Here is a 23928-nt window from a genome sequence, read left to right on the forward strand (position 1 = left end):
AACCACCATTATCATCATCATCATGACCAACCTATTTTTATGTGCACTGCAGCACAGAGGCCTCTCCCAGCGATCTCCAATTAATTACCCCTGTCTGGAAGATACTATACTCTAAAGCTTTCAGGTACTAACTACCATCTGACGCCTTCGAATAGGCCATCGGAGGGCTTCACTGTTTTTAAATTCGTGCTTGACAATGGCTCTCTGGATCCCCGGGTATCGCTAAGAATCTCGGAATCAATTTTTGTACTATTTCCTGGAAGCTACAATACTTCAACAGAGTACTAATATAAGCGCTGAATTCGTGGGCTCATAAACTGAGTGCAAAAATTGAAATTAAAGAATCTACTGATTTCTACTGATTTTTCGCGAAAAAATCTACTACTATTTTTTAATGTGTCGTGGCAACACTGGTATGTGCCATTGTCTGGAACAATCTTTGTCATTATTGGAGAGCTACGGCGAAACTGAGGAACCCAAACCAGCTCAGGCTTGGCGCAATATGTCGACGGCAGGCCGAACGAGTCGCTCGACGAGCGGCACGTCCCGGTCGCGTCCGCGCTCGCTGGTCGACCCCGCCGTCGGCCCCGCGCTGGCCTCGGCGTTGCGTTCGGCCGCCGACGTGTCGAGCCCGATGCCTCCTGGGGCCTCGAGCACCGTACTCCTGCGCGGCCGGCAGCTGAGGGCCGGCACGGGTCGCGTGTCCCAGCTGACCGGGGCCTCGGTGGGTGGCGACCTGATGGGCGACGACGACACGACCGCCGGCGGCATCAACGCCGTCGAGCTCCTGCTCATGGGGGGTGACGGGTGGTCCCTGCTCATCGGGCTCGCCGTTTGGCTCTGCGGTTTCGTGCTGCTCGCCTTCGTCGTGTCGCTCGTGTACCCGCAGGCGCCACACACGCCGTGCAGTCAGCCCGCCTGCCTGCGGCTGGACAGCGTCATGGCGAGCTCCGTGAGCTCGCGCCGCCACCCTTGCGACGACTTCTTCGCGTACGTCTGCCCGGCGACCGAGACGGACCGCAGGGCGAGGGTTATGCTCCGGGTAGGCCACGCACTCCGCAGTTGAGTAGACGATCGAAGTGCGCTGTTGCCTGCGGCGGTGCGGCTTTTAAGAGCATATGCACGAGCATATACCGCTGCACTTGATGGCATCCTCCTAGCGTGTCCCTTTATGGACGCACCTGTAGCTGTTAGTCCTCCGCCTGCCATTTCAATGTATTATTTTCAAAGTAAATCTCACTTAATTTAGTTATGTTTGGTCAGTTAGATTCGCGCGGGCTTTATGCCATTTTCTGCTGTCCACAGTAATTGCATAAAGCTAAACGCGCCCAGTTCCTTCCTTCCTTTCGACTGGTATACCGGCTGTTAGTCGAGTCCAGTTGACTCCCGGCGGACGTTCGCGGCGGTCACGCGCTTGGCCAAAGAACGAGTCTAAGTTACAGACAAATAAGCAATTAACTAAACCCGAGGACCCTCAGCTATTCGCGAATGCGGTGTTCAGGAGAACGAGTTCAACGCGGTCGTGGAGCAGGCGCTCTCGGAGGAGTCCAAGTTCCACGGCCTGGGCAAGCTACGCGACGATTGTCTCCGCTATCGGAGCACTGGCTCCGTGCGCACCAAGGACATCCTACACCTCTTACACCATCACATGGGCCTCCCTGGATGGCCTCTCTCTACTCCTGCCGACTTAACACCCCAGCGGCTCTTCGAACTCATCGTGCAGGTGCGGTCTTTGTCGCTGCAAGCGTGGTATAAGAGACACCTGGGAACACTACAGGCTTGAAAGAAGACCTATGGGCCCCGGGTGCCAGACGACCTAGCTACGCCACTGCCAATGAGCACAGAAATTATTACAAAAACTTTATGGTGCTTCTTTACAAAGGAAGAAGATATCGTGAACAGGGTCAGTTTGGTTCTGGGATATTACATAAGTGAGGTACAACAAAATTGGTACAAAAGAAGACAAATTTACACACAACTTTGCTCAGAATTGTTCAATTGTGACTCGTATAAAGGCAGCAGACGTGAAAGTGATGAAAGCTATGTCAGAAGTCAAGACGTCACTATCTGTCGCAGCTCGGGCAAATGACGAGGCTTAAAATGTTGATGTTCGGCATATATACATATGCCACTCGCGGTGTTCTCGTGTGCCTTCGATATTGTTCTCGCGCGAGCTTACGTGCGAAACGCGCTCTGTCCAAGTTCGCGATACAGGCGGGAGCGTTCGTGCAGTTGGACTTCAAGTACCGCGTCGGAGCTTGGGCGCGGCTGCGCATGGACAGCGACGGTGGTCGTGAAATGCGGACGTTCCTCGACCCGCCGTCCGTGCTACCGCAGTGGTTGGAGGGCGAGGAGGCGCTGGAGCGCTACGTCACCCAGGCGCTGGCCATGTTTGGCGCTTCGGCCGACGCCGCTCGCATAATCGTTAGGCTGGAGAGTTCCATCCACGACCTCAACGTCGGCTCCGAAAGAAGGTAGCTGTGCCCAAACGCGTACAGCGTCCCTGCAGGGGGCAGATACGCCACGCAGATACAACGCCGATTCGACTGCACGGGGAAGTGTCATGGGGGTCCGACACCCCGCGATATTGTGGCTGCGGCGACGTGCCGCTCGCACAAATAAACTTAAATGTATGTCATTGTATGTACGTGTAAACATATGTGCTTATACTATCATGTCCGCGATGTCCTTGATTTACAAACAAAAATAAGATTAGTGGAAATCTTTCAAAATCACACTAGCCTCCGCAATACCTTTCCGGAAAATATTTCCTAGGTACGGCCCTGCTTGCTGGTGATTTGCACGAATAGACTTAGTTCCGCGGTCTGCAGGGCCTCGTTTATTGAGGGCCTTGCAGGCTACGATGCGTCAAATTCTGCGGTTCCGTGTTGTAAATATACCTACTGCAGTTTTAGGCAATGATGATCGCTACAAGAACGTATTCGTAAATCCAATGCAATTGTTTTAGGCAGTGATGATCGCTACAAGAACGTACTCGTAAATCCAATGCAATTGAATTGGATTTACGAATACGTTCTTGTAGCGATCATCATTGCCTAAAACTGCGGTAGGTATATTTACGGCACGCTATCGCCTGTAAAACGGAGGGGTCTTCTCCTCACAAGGACACTTGGTGCGGGAAAGCCAGCTTTGACGATTGCCTTTCAGCAGGTGCGTGCATACACCTGGGTTCCGCGTAAAGATTGCCGAGTAAAAATTTGGTTGCATCATTTCGACACAAATACGCGTGAAATGCAGATACGCTCAACCTGGGTAACCCTTGTAACGACTTAAATAGTGGCACTAAAAGAAAAAAGAATGTCGTTGAGAGCATGAGAGCAAAAATTTGTATCTTTTTTAAAGAATCTTCAAGAATGATGTTTACAGCTCTAACTCGGCAATGAAAATAGATACCGCATTCACTCAAACAGCGTCTGCTTGAATGTCCAAAGAAGGCAAAAATTGCTGCATCGCACATGCTTCAAATCACCGCCACTGTTGCGTTTCGCCTGCGACACGTGGTTTTGCCGGCGCGACTGCGGCGGGGCGGCAGACATTTTGGCCCGATCATCGTCGCCGCAACGCTCATCGGCAGGTGTTTCCAGGCGCGACTGCGGCGATGCGACCGCAAAGGATCACCCTCTCATTCCAGTCATTGTGCCCGAACCAGGCGATGCGAAAGCAGGGATCATCCTCTCATTACAGTCATTGTGCCCGACCGGCAGCGCTACGACAGGGTGCTACGAGATCGTGCTCGACATGGTGCTACGGCAGCGCTACGACAGGGTGCTACGAGATCGTGCTCGACATGGTGCTACGGCAGCGCTACGACAGTGTGCGTCACCATTAGCCCATTGTACATTCACGTGCCCGTCTTTTGAGGGGTTCCTTCTTGCCCTCAACTGCGAGAGTATAAAAACAGCTGCCCCCGGACGCCAAAAGGAGGGCTCCGATTTCTTCTGTTGAGTGAAGTGCTCTCCCGTCTCTCTACTTCGGTCAAACCTGACCGCCAACTCTTTGCGATGTTAAAATAAACAAGTTGTTTCGTTGTTACCAGTCGACTCATGCTTTGCCGGGACCTTCGGATGCTTCCAGTTGTACCCCAGGCCGCCAGGCCAACGCTACCCTTGGGGCTTGCGACCCAGGTACAACCACGGGCGTCAGCGCCGAGTTCCCAACAGATCGTACCAGCGGTGCGATCCAAACATCTGGTTGGCAGCGGTGAGATCGCCTCCGACTTCAAACAACTGTCTGCCAGCGGTGAGATCGCGACAACGGAGGCCAGCAGCGAAGAGATGCAGTTGACTGTATGCTGAGCAGCTCATCGACGATCCGGGAGCAGTGCAACGAGCCCTGTGTGATGACTGGTTGCCTGCAGCGGAACGACTGCGCTGGACTCTTGGCTGCGAGGTTTGGTGAGTGCGGGACTTTCTTCTTCTGAGCTTTGCCAGGCTTTTTGTTAGTGTCAGAAACAGAGCTGGTAATTGTGGTTGTCGTTGCTGCCGGGTTAGTTTGCGGCAAGACAATAGTAAGCAGTAGAGAAAGCAGCATTCAGAGCAGCCATGGATTTGAAGTCGTTGCGCAAACCGAAATTGTTGGAGCTTGCAAGAGAGTTGGGTCTGGATGTCTCAGACAAACTAAGAAAACCTGAACTGCTAAAGGCTATTCTTGAGTTAGAGGCTGAGGATGACGAGCTGTCGGAATGCCTTGAGACTATTGAGGAGAGGTCAAAAAGACAGGAGCGCGAACTTAAAGAGCAAAAAGAGAAACAGGAGCGCGAACTTAAAGAGCAAAAAGAGAGACAGGAGCGCGAACTTAAAGAACAGAAAGAAAAAGAAGAGCGTGAACTTAAAGAACAGAAAGAAAAAGAAGAGCGTGAACGTAAAGAACAGAAAGAGCGAGAGCAACAAGAGAAAAAAGAAGAGCGCGAACACGCTTTGGAAATGAAGCGTCTCGAGGTAGAGATGGAACGCGCTCGTAATGGAAGTCAGGCACACGGTGCAGGAGAACGAGTATTGTTCAAAATGACTGACCTGATGCGGCCGTTTAAGCTTGGAGAGGACATTGGTTTGTTCCTGGTTAACTTTGAGCGAACGTGCGAGAAGCAGGGGTTCTCTCGGGAAACGTGGCCACAGCGCTTGCTCACTTTGTTACCCGGCGAGGCGGCCGACGTAGTCGCTCGCTTGGATAGAGAGGAAGCAGAGGATTTCGACAAAGTAAAATCGAGTCTGCTAAAAAAGTACCGGCTGTCTGCGGAGGCGTTCCGTCGGAAGTTTCGGGAAAATGAGAAAGGCAGAAGTGAGTCATATACAGAGTTTGCGTATAGGCTTATGTCGAACATGCAGGAGTGGCTCAAAGAAGAGAAAGCGTTTGGTGACCACGATAAAGTTCTGCAGTGTTTCGGGCTAGAACAGTTTTATAGTCGGTTACCGGAGAACGTGCGATACTGGGTCTTGGATAGGCCAGACGTTTGTACGGTGGCTAAAGCCGCTGAGCTAGCCGAGGAGTTTGTGACGCGTCGGGCTCGCGGAGCTAAGGACGGTCAAAAGGGTGAATTTGGCTCGAAGTTTGAGAGGCCGAAGTTCACGCCCATGAGATTAAAGGGGGACACGCGTAGTGCGGATGCGAGCGAAAGCAGTCCGACCAAACGTACAGAGACGGCGGCAGCCAAACGCAGAAAGCGGTTCGAGATGAGGCGAGCGCGCTTGTGTTATACGTGCCAGAAGCCGGGTCACTTTTCGGCGCAGTGTCCGGAAACAACACCAAAAGTTGTGTTTTTTTCAATAGGCAGCACTGACGAGAACATGAAGCTTCTCGAGCCTTACATGCGAGACCTCCTCGTGAACGGGAAAGAGTGCCGAGTGCTTCGCGATTCCGCAGCTACGATGGATGTAGTTCACCCGTCTTACGTAGAACCCCATATGTTCACGGGCGAGTGCGCATGGATCAAGCAAGCCGTGGAAGCTCATAGCGTGTGTCTGCCGGTAGCAAAAGTGCTTATTGAAGGACCTTTCGGAGCGCTTGAGACGGAGGCGGCAGTGTCATCTATGCTGCCCCCCCAGTACCCGTACCTATTTTCAAACAGGTCCGATCACCTCCTGCGCGAGAAGGGGCTTTTGTTTGGTGAAGCTAGTGTTCAGGCCTTAACCAGATCGAAGGTTCGGGAGCTCGCTGCAAAGGCGGTAGTTGCGGGGCCGACGTTATCAAACAACGAAAAAGGGTCAGAGGCGCAGCAAGCTGATATTCCGAGCACGCCCGAACTGAATAAACTTGACTCTGTAACGTTAAAGGCGCCAGATACTGGAGAGGAAACGCCCGACGCGGGAAAGTTAGAAGAGCTATCTACTGATTTGCTCATCGCGCCTACGTCAGACGGACTTGATAGGTTGCTAAAAGTCAGCCGGACGGCTTTGATAGCCGAGCAAAAAAAGGATGGCAGCCTGGAAAACGTGCGCTGCAATGTCAAAGAAGGTATCGCCAGGAAAACTGCGCGTTTTGTGGAAAGAGGTGGAGTCCTGTACCGGAAGTATCTAGACCGCAGAGGAGTGGAGTTCGATCAGCTGATCGTGCCTCAATGCTATCGTCAGGATCTGTTGCGCTTGTCACACGGGGGTTCGTGGTCCGGACACCTTGGAGTTAAGAAAACTAAGGACCGTCTCTTGCAAGAGTACTATTGGCCAGGGTGTTTTCGGGACGCAGACCATTTCGTGAGGACATGTGACACTTGTCAGCGGGTGGGCAAACCAGGGGACAAATCGAGGGCGCCGTTGAAATTGGTACCTATCATTACGGAGCCTTTTAGACGGCTCGTTATTGATACTGTGGGACCTCTGCCGGTAACAGCCACGGGGTACAGACACATTTTGACTGTGATCTGCCCAGCGACAAAGTTCCCTGAAGCAGTGCCGCTTAAAGAACTCAGCTCAGTTGAGATAGTTAATGCACTACTGTCCATATTTGCGCGAGTTGGTTTCCCTGCGGAAATCCAATCAGATCAGGGCACAGTGTTTACTAGCGCTTTGACGACAACTTTTCTCGAAAGGTGTGGGGTAAAGCTGTTACACAGCTCAGTGTACCACCCACAGTCGAATTCCGTTGAGAAGCTCCACTCCGTCATGAAGCGCGTGTTGAGAGCGTTGTGTTTTGAACATCGAACTGACTGGGAGCTGTGTCTGCCTGGGGTGATGTTTGCTTTAAGGACCGCGCCGCATGCGGCTACGGGGTTTTCGCCAGCTGAACTGGTGTACGGTCGCTCGCTTCGATCTCCGCTTCGCATGCTTCGAGAATCGTGGGAAGGTAGGGGCGACGACCCAGTCGTGGTGGAGTACGTGCTTAAGCTCCTCGAACGCTTAAGAAGGGCACAGGAGTTGTCAGGTGAAGCAATGACAAAGGCCCAGCAGAGGGCCAAGGTTTATTATGATCGGACAGCCAGGGCCCGTCGTTTTGAGGTTGGCGATGAGGTCATGATATTGCGCACATCGCTAAACAACAAACTAGACGTGCAGTGGGAGGGCCCAGCACGAATTGTTCAGAAACTGTCGGACGTTAACTACGTGGTAAGTCTGCCAGGAAAGCGGAAAGCACAGCAAGTTTACCACTGTAATCTGCTCAAACCTTATAGACAAAGGGAAGCAGTGGTGTGCATGATGGTAAACGTTCCTGAAGAGCTTCCGGTCGAGCTTCCGGGACTAGGCTCAGTGACGAACAGGGAAGACACCGGTCAAGTCATTAGTGACCTTATCAGTAAAGCACCGCTGTCGCCCGAGCAGAAAACCGAACTACACCAGCTATTACAAGAGTTTCAAGGTCTGTTCTCTGAGAGGCCTGGTAGGACTTCTGTACTTACTCATGATATAGAACTTACCTCCACAGAGCCAGTACGATCCAAGGCGTATCGGGTGTCACCCCGCCAGAGCGATATTATGGAGGCTGAGGTAAAGAAAATGCTACAGCTCGGTGTTATTGAGGCAGGTGAGAGTGATTATACCTCCCCTTTGATTTTAGTTGAGGTACCGGGCAAGGAACCTCGTCCTTGCGTCGACTACCGCAGGCTTAATTCCATCACTAAGGATCAAATTTATCCGATCCCTAACATCGAGGAGCGCCTTGAGAAAGTTAGTAGCGCTCAGTTTATTTCCACCCTAGATCTTGTCAGGGGTTATTGGCAGGTTCCACTTACAGAAGAGGCTAGTAGGTATGCGGCGTTCATTTCACCAATGGGAACATTCCGTCCTAAAGTGTTGAGTTTTGGTTTGAAGAACGCGCCATACTGTTTTTCAAGTCTCATGGATAAAGTGTTGCGGGGACAGCAAGAATTCGCTTTACCGTATCTAGACGACGTAGCGATATTCTCCGCATCCTGGTCTGAGCATATGGCACACTTGCGGGCAGTGCTAACCCGCCTGCGCGAAGCGGGCTTGACAGTCAAGGCTCCTAAGTGCCAGTTAGCACAGGCCGAGGTTGTCTACCTCGGTCACGTGATTGGTCAGGGTCGTCGCCGCCCCTCTGAAATAAAAGTGGCCGCTGTGCGAGACTTTCCGCAACCGCGCACCAAGACCGATATTCGGTCGTTCTTGGGTGTCGCCGGCTACTATCAGAGGTACATCCCTAGGTACTCTGATATCGCGGCTCCCCTGACGGATGCTCTAAGAAAAACAGAGCCTCAAACAGTCGTCTGGGACGAGACAAAGGAAAGAGCTTTTAGCGCCCTAAAGAGTGCCCTAACAAACCAGCCTGTGCTACGATCGCCAGACTATACAAAAGGGTTCGTTGTTCAGTGCGATGCTAGTGAGCGAGGCATGGGCGTTGTACTGTGCCAACGGGAAAATGGAGAAGTAGAACACCCCGTCCTGTATGCTAGTCGTAAGCTGTCCAGTCGTGAGCAGGCGTATAGCGCCACCGAGAAAGAGTGTGCGTGTCTCGTGTGGGCCGTTCAGAAATTGTCATGCTATCTAGCCGGCTCGAGGTTTATCATTGAGACGGATCACTGCCCTCTCCAATGGCTGCAGACCATCTCTCCCAAAAATGGCCGCCTCCTGCGCTGGAGCCTCGCTTTACAACAATATTCCTTTGAGGTGCGTTACAAAAAGGGGAGTCTCAACGGTAACGCCGATGGCTTAAGTCGAAGCCCCTAACGTAGGAATCAGCCTCAAAATTGTTTGTTACTGATGTTTTTCTTCCTGAGGCAGGATTTTTTTTAACATATTGCTTTTGTTTAGTGTTTCAAAGTGATGATATGCTTTCTAGTGCAATTTTTCAATTTGTGGACGCGTTCTGAGTGATGCTAGACTACTGTAAGGAACTAGGCAGTGGTATAAAAAGGGGAAAGAGCCTGGCAGGGCTTAGTGAGGGTTGTGCCGTGCTTGCTGACTGAGCGGTTGAGTTTCAGCGTAGTTCTAACGCTTGCCGGGAACGAGAGAACGAGGCCTTCTCTGTGCGCTGCGCTCAAGAAACGTCGAGGGACGCCCGACTTCGGTTATGAGCATCATCGAGCGACATCCCTCCGGACAGCGGATGCAGTCCCCTGTCCATCGGGATCTCCTTCCCCCGGCGGGGCGGTCTGTTGCGTTTCGCCTGCGACACGTGGTTTTGCCGGCGCGACTGCGGCGGGGCGGCAGACATTTTGGCCCGATCATCGTCGCCGCAACGCTCATCGGCAGGTGTTTCCAGGCGCGACTGCGGCGATGCGACCGCAAAGGATCACCCTCTCATTACAGTCATTGTGCCCGACCGGCAGCGCTACGACAGGGTGCTACGAGATCGTGCTCGACATGGTGCTACGGCAGCGCTACGACAGGGTGCTACGAGATCGTGCTCGACATGGTGCTACGGCAGCGCTACGACAGTGTGCGTCACCATTAGCCCATTGTACATTCACGTGCTCGTCTTTTGAGGGGTTCCTTCTTGCCCTCAACTGCGAGAGTATAAAAACAGCTGCCCCCGGACGCCAAAAGGAGGGCTCCGATTTCTTCTGTTGAGTGAAGTGCTCTCCCGTCTCTCTACTTCGGTCAAACCTGACCGCCAACTCTTTGCGATGTTAAAATAAACAAGTTGTTTCGTTGTTACCAGTCGACTCATGCTTTGCCGGGACCTTCGGATGCTTCCAGTTGTACCCCAGGCCGCCAGGCCAACGCTACCCTTGGGGCTTGCGACCCAGGTACAACCACGGGCGTCAGCGCCGAGTTCCCAACAGATCGTACCAGCGGTGCGATCCAAACACCACCTAAAGCATTTTTCACACCTATAACATGTGCGAGTGGACGAAAAAACAGCTTGTACGGCTCCCACCGGCGGCAAGCTGTTATTTTTTTTCGTCCACTTGCATTTTCGTTTACCTTATCATTTCTCCATCTCAAATAAAATAAATAATTTCCACTGTGCTTTCCTTGGCTTCGTTATCTGTTGGCTTCATGAATTCTTGTGACTCACAAAAATCGGGCTCCTCAGTTCCCCTCCATCTCCTCGTTCATCGCGTATGAGAAGTATCGATTGATTATTGGATGTTATTCGCGCAAGGGCCAGGTGTGGCCCAAGAGCGCCAAGGCTGTAGCAATGAGCTGTTAATGTGCATGAACTGTGAATTTCCAAGAGTAGGTGTAACACGGCTGTATAGAAGCCTGAAAACATGTAAAGTGCGTAATATTTATTTATTTATGTATTTTTGTATAGCGCGTGCTATACAAAAACATATTTAGTATAGCAGCAGCCTCCGGTGAGAGGATCTCTTGTCTTTATGACTGGCAAGGTGCCAACATCGTGTAAAAGATTCAAAATGGCTTTACTGTCAAAAAACAGTTTTTTGGCAACGTATGAGAAGTATTTTATGTAAGTTACTCCGGTGTCGCACGGTCACTCTAGATCGCGATCTTGCTACGATCGCGGTCGAGCCAATTGATCGCGATAGCGCGCTGTCGACCATGTAGTTCTGGGAGTTGCAGATTATCAGCGGATGATGATAGCCCACAATGACAAACGAAATAATATTTTCTTTAAGAAGAATGGAAGGTTTTATATTACAATTTTTGCTGCATATTAGACACAGTTGACAAGTTGTTTGAACCCACTACATAGTCTGTAAGAGCTCTCCCAAACCAAAGATGCCCAAAGTCGATCCGGACCATTGTTGGACCGTGTAGCAGTGGTCGTTGTTGATCGCGATCGAGAAATGCGAAACGGATCGGGCCTGATCGCGATCAGAAGAGACCGTGTGACACTGGTATAAATATCGATCACAGTCTAGGTTCCATGCGTGTTTCTCGTTCACCTGTGTAAGTTTCGAAGCTTATTCTCTTTCCAATATTTAAACTTTGTTTGTCTGATTTATTTATTTATTTATTTGTTTATTTATTTATTTGTTTGTTTGTTTGTTTGTTTGTTTGTTTGTTTGTTTGTTTGTTTGTTTAACATTCCCAGTTCATTTCTGAAATCCAGACTACCTTTTTAATAACAATATTTTATCTAACTTATCAACAACCTCCGCATTACCCACGCGTAATGTGGTCAAAATCAGTTATCCGGCCACTTCTAGGTTATGCCTGCGTGGTATGGAATCCATATAAGGAATCAGACACCGTGAAGTTGGAAATGGTCCTAGAAATGCTATCATGTTCATCTACCGTCGTTATAATAACGTATTATTCCGTCTTCTAAACTTACAGAGTTAAATCTGACTATATTCTCGGCATCCGTCGCAACCTAGAATCCCTAAAGCTCTTGCACTCATTGATTACCTCATCGAACTCATCTTCCCTTAGTACATGCATAAAATTTGTGGAACCTCCCTCACCTAGGAGGTGTCACCATCTAAATATTATACCCTACCGGTCACAAACTGATGCGTTTAAATATAGCTTTTTTTTCCTTTAACCATTGAATATTGGAACTCGCTGCCTGGCGCCATTTGTTCTCTTGCATTAGACTATTTATTGCTTAAACTTGAATGTTATATATATATATATATATATATATATATATATATATATATATATATATATATATATATATATATATATATATATATATATTGGTTGTTTATAATTTTCGCTCTCATGCTGCTTATTTTTACGCTTTTTGTGTGCTATAAAACCGTATCATTCCCCACTCCTGCCGTAGCCCTAACGGGGCTGCAGCGTGTAAAAATAAATAAATAAAAAGACCTCGTAGTCTCCGGATTAATTTTGACTACATGTGGATCTTTCACACTCCCTCAAAGCTCGGTGCACTTAACATTCCGCCCTACACGGCTGCCGCTGCCGGTAACCGAATCGCGCTGACCAACGTGAACTTGTGTGGCGCCCTCGACCATGCGGCGTACAGGTACTCGTTCCTGTCCGTGGAAGCAGCGGCGCTGGCACTGGAAGGCATCCTGCCGGCGTCCCATTGGATCGACGTGTTGTCCACGCGTACCGGACTGCCCAGGACGACGCCCGTGGCCTTCCACGAGGCGCTCTTCCCGCTGCTCAAGCTGCTGCTGACGTCGAGTCCGAACGCCTTCCTCTACCTCGGCTACCGAAGTCTGTCCATGTTCGGGTTCGACGCGCACCGCTCCGACTTTGCTGCGCGAGTGGACGCACCGGCCATCTGGCTATCGCCCGATCAGAGGGTCGCTCACTGCCATCAGCTTTTGTGGTACGCGCGTAGTACATGCGCATAAAACTGCATCTACCACGCATGTACTACGCATGCACTATGTCCATGTACTATGTACTATGAATGTACTATGTAATATGCATATGCTATGTACTATGCATGTACATATGAATATGCACATGCATATTCACATGAAGCCAATGAGGGCCTCCGACTCTGGCTTTGACGTGTAGCACACGAGAGTCTATCGGCCTGCCTCTAAGATCATGGCTTCGAGTGGCATTACACTCATAGGGCTAGTTTATAAATACGCGCGGCATACATAAATACCCAAGAAAGAAGACGAGATGACAGTCAGCCGCCGTAGCTCGGTTGGTAAAACACCGCACGCGTCGTGCCGATGTCGTGGGTTGGGCTCCTACTGGCAGTGAGAGTTGTATGCCGACAGAGAATCGACCACAAAGGTACTAGAACTTCGTAATATTTGCCCCAAGACAAACGGTGGCATGGCCGCCCTACCTAAGTTGGATTCAGTATCCTGATTCCCGTGTGGATATCCTTTTGGGATTTCGAGCGGAGACGATTACATTGACCATTACAATTAGGGCAACGGCAGAGAAGCCAAGCCCCTTTACCGCCTTGCTACAACTTGGGTACCCCGTTTTGATACCAACTTCTCATTCCCTTCCGGTGGAGAAGACAGTTTCAATTATTGAACCAACCACTCAATCAATTAAGCAATCTTTACTACCACTTTCATTTATGTTTTGCTTGTAATAGAAACATATAATTTTTGACAAACTTAACCATCATCTATGATTATGTATACAGCTTAACAATAAAGACATCAGTTTGTCTTGCTCCGTCCTTGGGTTTATTCTCTGTTGGCTTCGTATGTTTGCTAAAGATTGTACATCTCGGATATGGCCCGATTGCGCTCGCGCTTTATCTTATCTCATCTTCTAATCTCCCCTATCTTTAAGGAAGTACGAAACAATTTTCTGAAATTCCGCGTACATATATAAGCTACCTGCTAATATCATGTTCGTCTGTGCTTGCCTGCGTTAGGATACGCGAATTTGCTTAATCGTGCTCCATGATTGGCTGACGCCAACTACAATTAAGCAGTTTCCAGTCTGGCGTCAGATTAGTGTGAAACAGAAAGAACAGCAGAACAGCCTATCCTGGCTTGGTGGCAGCCATTAGTGGCTGTCAGTATATTAGTAGGAGTGTGTTATAGCATTAGTATCATTAGCTGCCAAGACAAGGCAAACGATTAGAGGATGGCAGCATATTTACTTAGTCGGATGATATCAGGAAAATTGCAGGCATATAAGCCTGAGTCAGCCGACTCAAAACAGGGCCATGTGATGGCTAGTAGTGGGCATATTACCTGCCATAGTAGTAACATGGTGACATAGCACCACCATGGAGTTATGTGGTACTAAGGCATGGCTACATATTGGCTCGATAGGCCTTCATCCTGCAGTGTATGGAGGAAGTAAAAAGAGTACGGAGTAGCATGACGCCAGGCAGGTGGTCTCACCAAGTCGTCCTCTTCTGACGCCGCCACTGCTTTCCTTCAGAGCCCACCTGCACGTTGACTCTTGGCAAATAGGCCTTCCTTGGTCGTCTCATTTTTCAACGCATTGTTTGCAGTATAGAGTTCAGTGACGCCCTCGTCACAATCAGTCTTCGCCACCCGCTCTGCGCTTCACTCTCCCCCATACCCTCCACGCACTCGTAGGCTATAAATTACTGCTTGCCTCTCACTTGGTGATGGCCTATTTCCCATGAGCTTTTCCCATATATCTTTTATGACAATGCTTAAAAATTGTCACGTGACGCTCCCTTCTATTCACATTTTCTTCCTTCCTATACACGCTGCAATGGGATAAAATATGATCATGATGACTATAATGATTCGTCGTCGTCATCATCATCATCATCATCATATATTCATGTCTACTACAGGATGAAGGCCTTTCCCTGCGATCTCCAATTACCCCTGCCTTGCGTTTATTCCAACTTGAGCCTACACTAATTTCATCAGCCCACCTAACTTTCTGCCGTCCTCGACGACTCTTCCCTTCTCATGGCACTTATTCTGTAATTCTAATTCTGTAATTCTAATGTCACCTATAATATCGGCTATCTCCGTTTGCTCTCTGATTCACACCGCTGCTTGTGCGGTCCTTAACTTGTTGTCGAGCTTCTTTGTGAACCTCCAAGTTTCTGCCCCATATGTTAACAGCGGTAGAATGCAATGATTGTACACTTTTCAACGACAGTGGTAAGCTCCTAGTCAGGATTTGGTAATGGCTGCCGTGTGCACTCAACCCATTTTTATTCCGTAAATTTCCTTCTCGTGGTCAGGGTCCCCTGTAGTTGACCTATAGATAAACTTACTCCTGTATAGAAACTAGAAGCTGACTAGCGATCCCGAATCCTTGTTGCCTTGCCAGGCTATTGAGCATTGCCTTTGTCTTCTGCATATTAATCTTCAACCCCGATATTTTCTCGGTTAAGGACCTCAATGATAAGTTGCAATTCGTCCCCAGTGTTGCTGAACAGGACAAGTCATCTGCAAACCGAAAGTTGCTTATATATTCGCCGTTGATCCTCACTACCAAGCCTTACCTGTCTAATAGGCGAATACTTCTTCTAAACATGCAGTGAATAAGCATTGGAGAGACTGTGTCTCCTTGCCTTACCCCTTTCTTGATATTTATTTATTTATTTATTTCAGATACCCTCATGGCCCACAGGGCATTATTGAGGGGAGTGGTACACACATTGCAATAAATTTGTACAAAAGATATATATAAAACATATATATACCGGAACAAATACATAATTCACAACCCGGAACATGAAGCGAGTTCAAAATTGTACAATTTCCAAGAAACGCTAAATCACGCACAAAAAAGTTGAAAATTGAAAAACGCCACCATTAGCACAAACATGAACACAGCAAATCTGGGGGGAAAATACAGAAGGATGCGCATGATAACGAGAAAAATGGAAATGGAATCAAAGCTATGGCAAGCAATAATGTGTTGATAATTTTTTCTTAAATTCATCAAAATCTTTCGAAAGTGCAATATCCCATGGTAGCTGGTTCCAGTCCAACGATGTTTTTGGAATGAAAGAATTTCTGCAGGATGTTGTACGGCACTGTGAAACACCAACTTTGCATGGATGATCTAAGCGGGATGAAACATATGTTGGCGGCGTGAGTAATGTATCTTTAAGGGAGCAATTCATGTGGTAAATTTTAAAAAACAGACACAGGCGTGATATCTTTCTGCGCGTTGCGAGAGGGGTTAGTGACAATGTGTTTTTCATTTCTGTGACGCTGGACAAACGATCATAGTTACGAAGGATGAAACGGGCTGCTCTGTTCTGTACAGCTTCGAGGGCGTCGATAAGAGAGTTAGTGAAAGGGTCCCATACTGAGTTAGCATATTCTAATTTGGAGCGGACAAGCGATTTGTATAGAAGAAGTTTAACAGGTGTCGGGGCTAAGGAAAAATTCCGTTTCAGATATCCAAGCATGCGGTTAGCGGACGCGATGATAGAAATGATATGTGCCTTCCAAGCTAGGTTTGACGTTATAATGACACCGAGGTATTTGTAAGATGTTACCGGTGTTAGCAGGGAAGAACAAATAGTGTAGGGAGCGGGGCACGGATTGACGCGACGCGAAAAACGCATTACTTTGCATTTAGTATCGTTAAGTGTCATCTTCCATTGTGAACACCAGTTAGATATAGTAGCTAAGTCTTCCTGGAGTAGTACGGTGTCATTAGTATTTTTTATTTCCCGGTAAACTACACAGTCATCTGCAAAAAGTCGCACTGTGGATGTTACGTTGTTAGGCAAGTCATTAATATATACCAGAAAGAGCAAGGGACCGATAACAGAACCTTGTGGGACGCCTGAGGTCACAGATACCGGTGATGAGTTAATGCCGTTAGCGTGCACGTACTGGAACCTGTTAGACAAAAAGCATTCAATCCATCGTAGTACATTTTGGTCGATGTTAAGTTTACTTAGTTTGTGAAGAAGCAAGCTGTGAGAGACTTTGTCGAATGCTTTGGAAAAGTCTAAATAGATGCAGTCAACCTCACTGCCACAATCAAGTAGGAAGTTAATATCATTTGTAAAATTTATTAGCTGTGTTTCACAAGAAAAGTGTTTTCTAAAACCATGCTGCGCATGAGTAAAAAAGGATGATGACTCAAGAAAGTTTGCTAGGGATGACAAGATGACATGTTCCATTACCTTGCAAGGAATGCTGGTTAGTGATACTGGCCGATAGTTGAGTGATAGGTGCTTGTCGCCTGATTTATGGAGTGGAACCACCTTAGCCAATTTCCAGTCGTCTGGAAGGTCACAAGTTTGAAGGGATTGCTCAAATATTTTCGATAGTATGATGGAAGAATATACTTTAGTGTTTTTCAGGATTTTAGTGCTGATATTATCGGGACCACATGAAGAGGATAACTTTAAACGATCTATGATACTTATAATGCCTTCAAAGTCAAAACGAATGGGATCCATAGGAAATATGATAGCGGGAGTATAGTCTGGTGGTGATGCGCTAAAAGGGACAGAAAATGCATTAGCAAAAGTCTCGTTAAGTACATTAGCACTATCACTGTTAGGGATGGGATTTGATTGAGAATCCAGGAGAGAGATTGATGGCTGATCTGACCCATTAACAACGTTCCAGAATTTTTTAGTATCAGTTAAAAGAAATGATGGCAGTGTGACATTAAAGAAATGTTGTTTAGCATCTTTTAACGATTTTTTATAAGTGCCAACTGCGGCTCTTAGAGCTGACCAATGCTCCGATCTTCCGGACGACCTCGCCCTGACATATAATCGCCTTTTTCTGTTCCCGAGGCGTTTTAAGGAACGAGTGAACCATGGGGATCTACGATTAGTCGTGATGATTTTACGAGGGACGTGCAATTCGATTAAACATGCACCAGTTGTCGTTAACAGATCGTTCGGCAAATGCCAGGACGAAATCGTCGAGAAAAAACCGGAGGCCATCATTAATTGAAGAAAAATTTGCTTTAGCATAATTATAAATGGTTTTCGTTTTATTTGGCGTTTTATTCGACGGTAAATTCAACGTGATGTGCAGTAAACAATGATCACTTAAGCCTGGCAAGTATTTGACCTCAGAAACAAAATCTGGGGTGCTCGTTAGCAAAAGGTCTAATACGTTAGAACTGGTAGCTGTCGTCCTTGTCGGCTGGGTAACCATTTGTGTTAGCGAGAAGAAGGAGCAGAGGGCTGAAAAACTTGCCGACTCGGAAGATCCGTCACCGTCCACTGCAGGGCTAGATGTTACGTTCTACTTGTGGAGAACCAAGTTATCTCTCCAATCTTTGTAGATATTTCCCAAGATATTCGCGTATGCCGCCTGTGCTCTTTGACTACGCAATGCCTCTATGACGATAATGATATAGTGACCTTTTAAGATGAAGCCGTCGGGCTGGTGCGCTGCGGCGAAGGCCCCTGCAAGATCGCGCGCCTGCTTTGCAGGTCAGCAAACCCGGTTGCCCTCAACGCTGCGCTAGTGTTGCGAAAGCTGGCAGGTAGTGCGCAAGCCAAGGCAGCTCCGTTGAACGCTAGGGCCTTCTTGAACGTGGTCGCGAGTCAGCTGCCCGCACGCCTCATCGAACACTTCCGCATGGACCACGTGACCTTCACCGAGGCACAGAAGAAGCTCTCTGCTCTCAAGGTCTCGCTTCCAGGTACATGGACATACACAGGCAGTCTTTGTTTTATTGATTACATGCGCAAGGGGATGACTGATAGGATTTAATTGGCATTCTATTGCAACGCAAGGGCTGAGAGACTCCGCAGTGCGAGGCTCCGTTGTAATTTTGACCATCTAGGGCTATTTAACGAGCACCCAGAGCACTCACTGTACACGAGCAGTTTATATGCCACGATTTCACCGTAGCCGGCGATCAAACCGGTGACCTTGTAGACAGCAGCAGAACGCCATAGTCATCGTGCCATCGCGACGGATGCATAGGGTGTCCCAGCTAACGTTATAGCCGAGCTGTTCAACGAAAAATAAGATTGAAAAAACACAGTGCAAGGTACAATCTTAGGATCTACAGTGTTGGGTCAACAGACCTCCGATGATCGAGCATTGTAGACTTTATAATTGTATCTTGCATGTAGTGCGTTTTTTTTTTTCTTAAGGTCACGTTTTCCGTTGAACAGCTTGGTTTATAACGTTAGCTGGGACACACATTTGAAATATATCGCTATTGTTGTTGTGCACACAATACGCCCACTATGTTGATTTAGGTGAAGAAACAACTTCCGGGCTCACGCACCCGGATGGGCACTCGATCGGCCACAAGAAAGCGCATGCCACGATCCAGACCAAGAATGTCCTTCGTTGGTTATAGTGGCGGAAATTTATGCACATGAGGGTCCACATGTGGCGACATCTAACGATGCGACATAATTACAACGCGACTCCCAAATTAGCATCAGCTAAAGACTGAATGTGAGCTAAAGAAATAATGCAGCATAGGATTTTACAAAAAAACACTCCTTTACACCCTGCGACCTTCGTGAAGCGCAATGTGCATTTCGCATTGCTATAGCTTTGAATAGTCACGTTGTGTAGCATGGGTTGGTCGGCGCCCACTGTTGCGTACGTTCTTGTGCTAACGAACCGCTGTGCACATACACGGGCGCAGGCGACTTGGCGTCCCTGAAGTCGCTGACGCCGATGCTGGGCAACTCATCCGCGTGGCAACCAGGCCGGGCGACGCCGTTCCTTCTGAACGTGCTGTCGCTGCGCGCGTTGCCCACGTCGTTCCTGCTGGATGCGCTGACGCGACCCGTTGATTTGCACGAGAGTGAGGCGACGCCGTTCCTGGTCCCGCAGCGGCTCACCGAGCCCGTGCTACGGCCCCAGCTGAAGGCAGTGGCCGTGCCACTGGGCGCCCTGACGCCACCGCTCTTCCACGAGAGCTTCCCGGTAGCCGTCAAGTTCGCAGGGCTCGGTCGCGCCTTCGTCGACGCCGCGCTCAGGTGAAGTTCGCATGTGTGCACTCGCACATACAGCTACCGCGGCGCAGCAGAGAGAGAGAGAGAGAGAGAGAGAGAGAGAGAGCAACCTTTATTGTATTAAGTAAGGGTTGAAGTCCTCCGAAGGAGGAGCCCTTTCTCCAGCGCCACTGCGATCCGCGTGATGTATACCTGTGCCCGCCAGATCGTACGGCGCTGGACCCCAGGGTCCTGTTTAGACAGCGCGGCTTCCCAGAGGAAAAGAGTGTTTGGGAGTGTTAGGGCACGCCCAGGAAGAGCAATAAGGTTTGTGTGGGCGCTGCAAAGAGACAGGTGGGAGGGTACTGTATTCAGTGCGCAGATGACTTAAAACACTTTCAGCGATCTCCCTGAGACTTGCGGTGGACTCAATTCAGTTAATTCAGTTTATTTCTCCACTTCGAGTACTTCAGACTCAGCGATGGTGCTCCTCTTCCCTGTAGGCGCTGTCGAATGTAGTTCACGCGCTCAAAAGAGCCTGGTGGCTTTTCTTGGTGGGCTTTCCCGCGTTCCTACGTAAATATAAAAATCATGACCGCGGCGACCTCGCGCCAATTCTACAAATACTATGGCGATCAGGCCGTCGAAATAATCTCTTGTGGCGACAGAATTCTCCAGGTATGCGCGATGCTAAGAGACCGATATGCGCTTCCGAAAGAAAGAAAGAAAGAAAGAAAGAAAGAAAGAAAGAAAGAAAGAAAGAAAGAAAGAAAGAAAGAAAGAAAGAAAGAAAGAAAGAAAGAAAGAAAGGAAGAATTAGGGAACAGAATTGTTGGCGTGGACATGTATTGTTGACAGAGAGAATGATCAGGGTCTTTGCATGCGGAAAGGGTTGTGTATAAGCTCGGCGTATGTTTTGCTGGAAAAGAAGGCTCGGCAACATGTCACGTATACGGGTGATGACTCGGGATATTCGGTGTGTCCACGAATGGTTTGTGTATCTCTTGTCCTAATTACGCCAGGACTTCACTCTGTAAGTGCGCCCACACGGTCCAGTTTTAAATATTGGCTGAGACTGACATCGCTGGGTCCTTTTGCGTGTCCGTATGAGTTACAGAATTTGGTCACGCCGGCCACGCCGGCCGTGACCATACCATGTGCAGAGGTAACGCTGTGGATCGCAATGGGTACTTATACGCATACAGTGACGTTTGCGTCGGTATATCAGTCATTTTGATCAACAATGCTCATGCTGGGGTGCATCGGCTATGGGGGAGTATACCCCAATTCACCGTGATTTTCGTTTCGATGTTATGCTCGTCCCAGCGGCTGACGCTATTGGCGCCATCTTGTTTGCTTTCACGATTGACCGGTGCCCATTCTTTCGAGCAGTTCCTGCACACAAACATTTTGAACCCGGTTCCGATTCGTTTCACGTCCGCGCACGGTATACAGCACGTGCATTCATGAGAATGAACTTAGGCTCGAAACGACAACACGAAGCGAAACTGAACAGAAGCGGTTTATAGTTAAACTTGGCGGACTACCTACGTGCGGCGTACGCAGAGCTGTCGGTCCCGAAGGGGAGTTCCGCGACCACGAAGGGCGGCCCGGCCCGTTCAGCTGGTGGACCGAGAAGAGCCAGGAGTCCTTCCGCAACGCCACCCGCTGCCTCGGCCTGCCCGACTCCGAGGAGCTGTGGCGCGCCGCGGTGTCGGTGCGCGTGGCCTGGGACATCTTCAGCCTTCTGCGCCGGGCTGACGACGGAAGCACCCTCTCCACATTCGGCCTGCCTTTCGAGAACGACGTCGGCAGGCTTTTCTTCGTCGCCTACTGCTTCTTTCTCTGCGCCAAGGAGGACAGACCGCAGAGGCACGTCGCCCATCAGCATTTGAGCTGGCCTTTTGCAGCGATAGTTAGTCGGCTATATAGGTAATAATTAGCTAATTAGTAGGCTGATTTCTTTCTTTCTTCCTTAGTCTGTTTGTCTGTTTAATTCCGAGGAGCGCAGCTTTGCGACACAATATAGTGAAGAAAAAATGAAGAAGAAAAGAAGAAAAAGGCAATTTGAGCTGCGATAGGTTTTGTCAGCCATATTGTTTAGTGTATCGTTGCCTTGCTTGTGAATAACATTTGAATACATCTTTACACGTAATCCCTTCATTATTTCCGCCAAAGGGACAATATAAATGGTCCTCTTTGCTTTATTTTATTTATTTCTATTTATTTTTTTGCGACTGGCTAATACTGTTGTAAGCCATAAACATAAGTTCGGAGCCCCGTTTCTCCATTGCAGACTGATACCAGAGTCATTCCGCTACTAAGAAAGGGGGCTCGATCTGGTCGCCTATCGATGAGATGTGTCTTAGGACCGAAAATAAGTGCAGCTGGTTTATTGAAAGATGCGCACTCGGGGCGTTCTGAATTCGCTGTCCTCAGACCATTCTCTTAAGTGTGCTTAAGAAACCTTGCGTGAGGCATTCCGTACTTAGCACACGTAGTCCTTAGGCGATGGCATATTGACGTGAACTTGTTTACCTTTTTCGGGTGAGCACTTTTCACCGTCTAACAAATGTCATCGCTCAGCGCGGGACGCGCCTGCATATATCGGAAGTTTCTGGAATGTTATCGATGGTTCTATCCGCTGTCTGGTGTCACCGAAGCTTGTGTAATCTGATGGCATGTATGTGCAACGCGCATATAGAACGTTCTATGTAGAATGTAGAATGTTCTACACATGTAGAACTTAGTGTAGGACACGCGGGCACCAGCGATTTCTCTAGAACGTTCGATGGCTCGTGTATAAAAGCCGACGCGCTTGACCGGCAGATCAGATTTTCGACGATCGCCGACTTTGTTCGCCGCCATCGTTGTTCTTTGAGTGCAACTTGCTTTTGAGGGCATAAGTTCGCCCAATAAAACGCTAGTTTCGTCAATCACAGTTTTGCTGCCTTCTTCACCGTCACTACTACGTGACAATATGCTCCCACGGTCGCGGCACGGCGCGTACAGGGGCCTCTCCTGCCACCGTGGTGTAAACACCGTCGGAGTTGCCGGGCCGTCGAGTTTTAATCCGTGACATACACTGCAGGACTTCGAGGTCGTATGCGGGCTCCGCCGCTTGTGGTATAAACGCCCGCTGCCGCCGCCGCCCGTATTCCCTGGTTCGCGCCTGTCGCGCGAGTGTTGACGAAGACACTATAGTCCGGCGATGCTGCCACGGTGGTCCAAAGGCGCATTTCCACAGGAACACCACGCCGGAGCCAGCTACGATTCATGACGAATGTGGCGTTCCACTTGCAACTCGGCGTTCTTTACGGAAGCTGGTGACGTTAGCACTTCCGCATGTGTGTATTGTAGGCAGCGTCAAGCGTCGCTTTGCCTGACACACGTCGTTAAACGTTTGGAAGGCACGTGTACACTGGGTACAAGGGCACAGCTCTGACCCGTTCAATTCCATGGCAGACGGCAGAGCACACGACAACGCGAAGAACACGCATATCCACCTGCACCTCCTTGTGCCATGCCGGCTTATACGTACCGCATCTATGGACCAAAAAGATTCCCTCGAGACGTGACACGCGTGCTCTTATCGCCGCGTGCCCGCTCCCTCCCCCAAGACCTCACAAGGGTGAAGGAAGTCACCTTGAGGAAGATACATGGGCTATATAGGGCAGCCCTCACCGCTGGAGTCACCTGCAAGTGGAAGAGCTTCGTCAATGACGACGCCGCTCGCCCCAACTGTACGACCCTGGCACAAGACGCCGATGTGTACCACCTGTTGTGGACTTGCCCAGGCACACGGCGACGTATCCGGAACGCCTTGCTCAAACGGCCTGGCCTCCACAGTGACCGACATACTGACTTCTGCAAGATGGCTGCTGTAATTGCAGCTAGAGCCTTACGGGAGTTCCTGCACGATTGCGTTCATATTTATAAGTTTCTTTTCCTAGCTTTTTTTTCTTACTGTGCCGTAAGGCATCCCTCCTCTAAAAAAAAAAAACAAGAAAGAAAGAAAAATAAAAGGTGAGATATATATACAAAATACTTCAGCGAACACTTTCAAAAGATTCTTGAACGTTGCCTTGGCAGACAGCACAATTCTTGTTCGTGAGGTGGTCTACTCCAAGCGGCGGACACTACTTGCACAAAAAAATAAAAGATAAAATGCATAGTCGACTAATTAACGAAAATTGGCTGATTAACTTTTTAACTCATTACCTTATGGCCCATATTGCAATTTACAAATTCTAGCCGTGGAGTTCGCAAGGCGGATCCACTTGGAACGAATTCTCAGGATGGACC

The 23928-nt window shown here is 48.9% G+C and overlaps 1 protein-coding gene across 1 annotated transcript; it reads left to right on the forward strand.

Annotated features, from left to right (window-relative positions):
- The first annotated feature begins 1363 nt into the window (after window positions 1-1363).
- LOC142578802 (uncharacterized) lies at window positions 1364-21577 on the forward strand. Its single transcript, XM_075688389.1, has 5 exons — window positions 1364-2474; window positions 12316-12627; window positions 18151-18362; window positions 19332-19668; window positions 21190-21577. Exons 1-5 carry the CDS (start codon window positions 2086-2088, stop codon window positions 21557-21559), a joined length of 1620 nt encoding a protein of 539 aa, XP_075544504.1. The 5' UTR covers window positions 1364-2085; the 3' UTR covers window positions 21560-21577.
- Window positions 21578-23928: the final 2351 nt, after the last annotated feature.

The sequence above is a fragment of the Dermacentor variabilis genome, chromosome 4, assembly GCF_050947875.1.
Source record: "Dermacentor variabilis isolate Ectoservices chromosome 4, ASM5094787v1, whole genome shotgun sequence".
NCBI classification, from domain to species: Eukaryota; Metazoa; Arthropoda; class Arachnida; order Ixodida; family Ixodidae; genus Dermacentor; species Dermacentor variabilis.

Excerpts from the sequence above, each read along its gene's own strand:
- LOC142578802 (XM_075688389.1), top strand. The coding sequence starts at position 2,086 with ATGACGAGGCTTAAAATGTTGATGTTCGGCATATATACATATGCCACT. Across the intron at positions 2,475-12,315 it reads AACGTCGGCTCCGAAAGAAG|GTACTCGTTCCTGTCCGTGG; the intron begins GTAGCTGTGCCC and ends TGCGGCGTACAG. Across the intron at positions 19,669-21,189 it reads TTCGTCGACGCCGCGCTCAG|AGCTGTCGGTCCCGAAGGGG; the intron begins GTGAAGTTCGCA and ends CGGCGTACGCAG.